Source organism: Solenopsis invicta, chromosome 1 (genome assembly GCF_016802725.1).
Source record: "Solenopsis invicta isolate M01_SB chromosome 1, UNIL_Sinv_3.0, whole genome shotgun sequence".
NCBI lineage: Eukaryota > Metazoa > Arthropoda > Insecta > Hymenoptera > Formicidae > Solenopsis > Solenopsis invicta.
The window spans coordinates 17,354,115-17,361,089 of NC_052664.1; the positions used below are offsets into that span (position 1 = coordinate 17,354,115).

Sequence of the window (6,975 nt, forward strand, 5' to 3'; positions counted from 1 at the left end):
GTACGCTCGGTACTGTTATAATATGTATTTACGCATACTCACGTAGTTGATATTAGTGATTGTTAGCGAACTGAATGTAAAAAAAAGACGAGATTCGAAGAAGAGGAGGGACAAACTCAAGCAAGCAGCGCAACAAGGAGACACATACCTTTGGTATACACAATTGTCAATTAGATTCAGACTGACTGCAGGGACTTGAACACGCATAAACAGTTCGATGTTCTTCGATGTTTAGCTAGATAAAGTTGTCGTCGTCGTCGTCGTCCTCGTTAATGAGCACGTTACTGAGAACACGAGTCGACGCATTTAACTCGGGCCAGTGGCGATAAATGTGAAGCGATTAGCGGCTAACGGGACCCATTTGACATAATGAAAAAAGAATATTCTAATATATATACAGATAAATATATATATATATATATATTATTCAGTCAGAGAGAGAGAGTGGGTAGGATGTCAGAGTTCGTTTGAAGATGTTGGTCTTAACACGGGAGTCAGCGCACAAGCCACTTTGGTCTCGCTACGGAACCACATAATTAACACTGTGTACGCTACGTTATTGGTGTGCAATCTATTCTACAATTACGCAGCTACCTGTAAACGGAAGACACATCCGTGTTCCTCGCCGCGAAATTCTGAATGTTTTCGACTGATGCTTTGGGGAAAATTTTTAATTGCGTTTTGCTTTGCGCTGTCGTGTAAGCAGCTGTACCGCGAAAAGTTAATTAAAGTTAACTGAGATTTAACTGATCCGCTATCTCTTTCGCTCTCTCTCTCTCTTTTTTCCTCTGTCTTCAGGAAGAGGCAGAGCATCGGTTTGAACATCAGTTAACTTTGACTAATGTTTAAGGAAACGATCCCCTGTTGCATAAATGTTTGATCGACTGTTAATGTAGACAGGTATCCGTAGAACTGTTCTTATATGATCACGAAGCCGTTTGGTTCAGTACAAAAATCTGGATAATTGATGTGACGTTCGTAGCGATTTCTGTGTTGAAAAAAAATAAAAACAATTCTAGTAACAACTAGCTAGCGCAGCGAAATTTTGTTGTAACCAGAGATATAGACAGAGCAGAAGTTTTATTGAACTCAATGGCAAGATGTTCCAATATGCGAGCATTTCGATATAAGGAAATTTGCAGTACAACAATATTAGCTCAGAGATTCGAGACGCGGGGCGTTGTAACGAGATCTCACTGTATGTTATGAAAGAGCGATGTGCTCTCGGCGATTAGCAGATACTAAATCCAATTTAACAAAGGGAATCGGATGGTGTAAATTTATGCGATATATCCGCTGGAAAGGAAAACTATTGCGCCAATTGTACATATGTATTTCAATCTGATAGCATGTCTCCTATAGACAACAATAGTGATCCAAATAATTTGCGTCGGGTTGTAAAAAGAAAAGAGTCCAGGCATTCCTTTCGTCTGTCAATTGTTTCAGCAGATGTGTCAAAAAACACGCATTGATATCCATTGCTGACGAAACTGAGAAAGCGGATGTATCTGGCACGAGGCGGATCTAGACTTCTTTGTTTCATTTAATGAATTAAGCGCAAAAACACAATAGCGATCTTTTTCTTTGTATCCCTGGCGCCGAGAAAGTTCGCATAGAACCAGATTCAGGATAGATATTTATGATATAAAAAGAGATAAAAAAAAAGAAAAATGTAAAATATGCAACATGTCTGATTGTATCAATCCTTTTATTTCCCACTTCCACTATTTAACAAGTTTTTCTTTCTTATTCTTAAAATTGTAGAAATATTTGCTTTTACAGACAATATTATTCTCAATGCTAATTGAATTTATTTTAATTGAATAAAATTTTACATAATTAAAATAACAGTACCTCAGTATACATATACATATAAAAATAGATACTGAATATGCAACTTATTACAGAATAAATTTTTAAAATTAATAAATAGTAAATATTAAGATTTCCTTTATATATACATTATATACATAATATTAATTTCCTAAATCATATTAACTCCTTGCCTTACGATTTAATTTGTGATTGCATGTATTATACTTGGGAAGAAAGTCGCTCCAGGACAAAGATCTAATAATATGCTCAATTTTTCTTTACTGATGGTTTGACAATTAACGATATGATAAAAAAATTTTTAAATATGAATTGTTTTATAAAATATTAAAATATTCAACAATAATAAATAAGTTATTTTTTGTAAATGTATATATTTTTAAATGAACTTTATAATGCAATAGAACAAAAAAAAATATACAACAGAAAAGTAAAAAAAAATACAAGAGGCGTATAATAGAGAAGAGTAATAATTCTTATATTTTAGTCTGTAATATTTGTCATAATCTGACTCGTGTTCATATTACGTATTTGATCTGTAATATCTTTGTATCCATATTATAAATTTCACACAATATTATAAGGCAAGGGATTAAATGATGATCTTAGATAAACAGATAAAAAATTATTACTTTGTAATTAATATTACATATTAATATATTTATATTAATTATTTGTAAATACTTTAATGCAATATTTGTGCAGTTTATATATAGACAGTTAATGATAAAATTAAAATAACATTATTCACTATACGAAAGAAATAACAACAATAGCAATAAAAAGTATAAGTATCACTACCCAATAACCACATGTGCGGTCTTTGGAATGGATATTACGAACCTGTTGAGTTTTGTTGATCAAAGATTCATCGGTTCTATCCATATGATCAGCCAGATCATCAATTATTTCTAAAACAATATAATAAAATTAAGAAAAAATTATTTTCAATTTTGTGCAATTTCAATACAAAATCTTTCATACTGCTCACCGTTTTGGTGATCCACTTCACCACTAATCGTTTGTCCAATTTCTTTTTGGCGAGCTATCACTTTACATAATTCTTCCAAGCCTTTGTCTTGTTCTACATGAAATTAGGACAATGTGAAATACAGGCAGTATATAATTATTTTCTTAAAGAATTATTACCTATCAAAGCTCGATCTTGATAACTCATAAGATCATTAACAGATACTTGTACATCTAATGGTTTGTCATCATCATCATCATCAGCAGCCCAAGAAGTTGTGCCACCATCTGCGAAAGCCGATGAACCTGCCCTTAATAGAGTGGCGCGTGATGATACGTAATCATTTGTACGTGGATCGTATAATTTTTGTAACTGAATATCCTTGCTTTGCAACTGTTCCACTTGCCTCGTTCTACGTTCAGCTTCCTCAAATGTTCTGTCAATACAAGTTGTATTTTAAGAAGCTCATCATTTTATAGCTACTATTTCAAAGTCTAAACTTATGTTAAAACATTAATATATGTATAGATAAAAGAATACATACATTGTTTTTAATTTAGAAGCTTCTTCCACCTTACATTTTAATTGCTGGACTTCACGTGTGTACTGCTTCATACGCAATCTTATATTAGCTGACAAACTGGCGTAAACTTTTGACGTCTTTGGTTCTCCATCACGCATAGTCAGCTGTTCCATAATCTCACGGAACAACTTCTCGCATGCGTCATATTCCGTGAGCCTAATCACACAATCAAATTTTAATCAGACTTTCATGTAGGTATAATTAGAGTAAATAATAATACTTAATTAATGTCAAAAGAGATAATGCAGTTATTTAAAATTATATATATATATATATATATATATATATATATATATATATATGTATATATATATATATATATATATTATATATAGGATTACTTGATGCGTAAAACATGTTTTATAAAACATTTTCTATAAAATATAATTTATAAACTTACCAAGGATCGATTCCTTCGATGTTGACAAGTGCCATTTTTTCGTATTTGATGACCCAAGTATATCTATATTATTATTATTCCAAAGAGTACAACGATACTATAAACGTGTATTTCAATATCACTTGGTATAGAAAGCAATAATTTCCTAATAATCGGGAAATATAGCCGCATTATTTACAGATAATCACAATCTGTTGAAATATTGTTGACAGCTTCTACGTCATGTGACAATAATATAACATAATTTTAAAATAAAAAAAAAACAATGCAAACTTGTGATCACTTTGATGTGTAGATAACCTTAAATCGTATACTGTCAAAGAACTTTTACGAGCTGTGGGTTATGGCTCACTGTGGCTTAAGCGCCTAGCGCCTCGATGTGTATAAAACGTGCCTGTTGAACTACGTAGCCATGCGTAGCTATGACTACGAATATTTTCAATGGGTAACACGCTGCATATTTTTCGACTTTATTCCACAGCACAACATGGTACACTAGGTTCCACCGATGCCTTAACACATGAACTTGTACGCGTGTCAGGGCATATCAATATAGTAAATTCGGCGTGTTCCGACTCAAGATATTTTTACATTTCATGCCTGTCATCTGACGATTATACTCAATTAAATTATTAACAACAATTTATCTCTTTTTGGTTTTAGTTAAATTTTTCTTACATTAAAGTATATAATCAATTTTTAAGTCGAAATTAAATGTAATTGGTTTACTTTAAGAAAATTAATAAATATTGATAATAATATAAATGTTATATTAAATTTTAAAATATATATGTATTTTATATGATTTTTAAATGCAATTTAAATGTTATTTAATTTACCTAATACTCTGTAGATGCTTGAATTTTTTAATCGATAAATTTTTTTTATAAATTTAAGATAAAAACATTAAACTATTTTTCAATTTTTATGATTCCATGACATAAGGTCTTCAATTCATAATTATGAAATTAGAATTGGACTTTAATAATATTACTCTTAGACATTAATAAAAATATTTTTTATATTTACTTTCAATGCAAATTTCGATTTTTAAAAAATGAAAATAACTTTTAAACCTTTTTTCTACCGTAATTTCGTCGATTTACTACCTTGAAAAAACTACATGTGTTGTCTTTGTCCCCAACTTCTACAAAATATATTTTTATCAGATTTTTTCAAAAGGTATTGAAAAAATTTTCAAGTACGAGTTTTCAAGTACGAGTCTGTATACACACGTAACTCCGTGTTTCCGTTGAAGAAAATGCCATAATTATCCGTTCCTCGTAGGTATCTGAATATGCGTTCAATTATTTTCCAATGACTGATCCTTGGCTTATTGATTTGACGATTTACATAGTTGACCGCGTAGCTTATGTCTGGTCGAGATATGGTACTGAGATATAACAGACATCCCACTGCTTCACGAAAAGGTTTGTTAGACACTTGATCATTTGTTACTTCGTTTGTCATCATTCCTGGTTCCATTGGAGTACTGGCTTCATTTGCTTCATTAAAGCCAAACTTTTCTAAAATTTTGTCAGTGTATCCTGGTTGGTTGACAAATATGCCATACTGTAGGAAATTTATTTCCATACCGACATATTTCAATTTTCCATATTTTGGATTTTTGGACGTGACTTCAAAATTTGCAGATAGATTAATCAAGAGTTGATCCAAATCCTGGTGATTTTTACTTACGATGAGTCCGTCGTCAACAAACAGTGCTATTATTACAGTTCTCTTTGCGTTGTAGAACAAACAAGGATCATCTGTCGCTTCAAAATTTAATGTTTTCAAGTAACTTGTAAATTTTACATTCCAAGATTTAGGTGCTTGCTTCAGACCGTATAAACTCTTCAATAACTTGCAAACTCTTCCAGATCCGTCATCATAACCTTGAGGTTGTGACATATATATGTCCTCAGTAAGATCTCCATTCAAGAAGGCAGTCTTAATGTCAAAAGTCCTTACATGTTTGTATTCTTTTACTGCAAAACTCAATAGTAATCTGATGCTGGCATGTCGAACCACTGGCGAGAAGGTTTCAAAATAATCAGTCCCTTGCTGTTGATCATATCCACGTGCGACCAGGCGAGCTTTCATTTTTCCATCATCCTTAATGCGAAATACCCAACGATTACTTAGTGCTTTGCGACCTTCTAGCAGTTCAATCAGTGGCATGTATGTGTTTTGTCCAATGAGTGCATTTCATCGTCCATTGCATGTTTCCACTTTGGATTGTTTAAAGCATCCTCGACCGATATCTCTTCCACGTCTCCGATTAATGCCATTAGATTTGAAGCACATGGATCATACCTGTTGGGTGGCTTCAGAAGTTTTCTGTCTCGTAGTCCTCGCTGTAGTACATCTTGAGATTGAATTTCACCTTCATCGAAAATTTGTGATTCTTCGTCCACTTCATCAATGCTGGCAAAGCTTTCTTTATCGCTTGACTCTGTATCATGATTCTCCTCCTGTTGATTGACATGCTCCTCTTTTTCAGAATTTTTGATGTGTTTTTCTTCTTTCAGGCCTTTTTTTTTTCTATTAAGAAAGATTTCCGTCGAGTTTAGGTTTTGATTCAATTTTTCATCAAAAATAACATCGCAAGATATTTCTATTTTTCTTTTATCTGAAACATATATACGATAACCTGTTTCTTCAAGATTATAACCGACAAAGATGCCTTTCTGACTTTTCTTATCCAACTTCTTACGAAGTAATACCTTATTTGGTATGAGTATGTAGCATTTACACACAAATGGCTTCATAGACTTGATACTCACGTCCAAACCAAAGTTTAGCTGGACTTTTACCTTTGACCGAGCTGGTACCTGTACGATTTATGGTAAACACAGAATAATTCATAGCTTCAGCCCAAAGTTGCTTGCTAAGATTTCCAGTATGTAGTTCGGCACGAGCAGCTTCCACTATAGTTCTCATTTTTCTTTCAATACGTCCATTCTGTTCTGGAGTGTACTTTGCAGAACGTTCATGAAATATTCCAAGTTCTTCAAGTATCTTTCGACTTTCAGTATTTTTAATTTCTTTTCCATTACCTGACTTTAGAGTTTTAACCTGTCGACCAAATTGAATGTTAACCAACTTTAGAAAAATATTGAGCTTTTCAATTGCTTCTGACTTATTTTTCAAAAAATATATGGTTCGATAATGGCTATAGTCGTCCTT

The 6,975-nt window shown here is 32.5% G+C and overlaps 1 protein-coding gene across 1 annotated transcript; it reads right to left on the reverse strand.

Annotated features, from left to right (window-relative positions):
* Nucleotides 1-1,689: 1,689 nt before the first annotated feature.
* Nucleotides 1,690-4,280, reverse strand: LOC105197952 (syntaxin-8). The gene is made up of 5 exons (XM_039449871.1): nt 3,787-4,280; nt 3,348-3,542; nt 2,983-3,239; nt 2,825-2,917; nt 1,690-2,744 (listed from the first exon to the last, which is right to left on the reverse strand). Exons 1-5 carry the CDS (start codon nt 3,819-3,821, stop codon nt 2,584-2,586), a joined length of 741 nt encoding a protein of 246 aa, XP_039305805.1. The 5' UTR covers nt 3,822-4,280; the 3' UTR covers nt 1,690-2,583.
* Between the last annotated feature and the right edge of the window lie 2,695 nt (nt 4,281-6,975).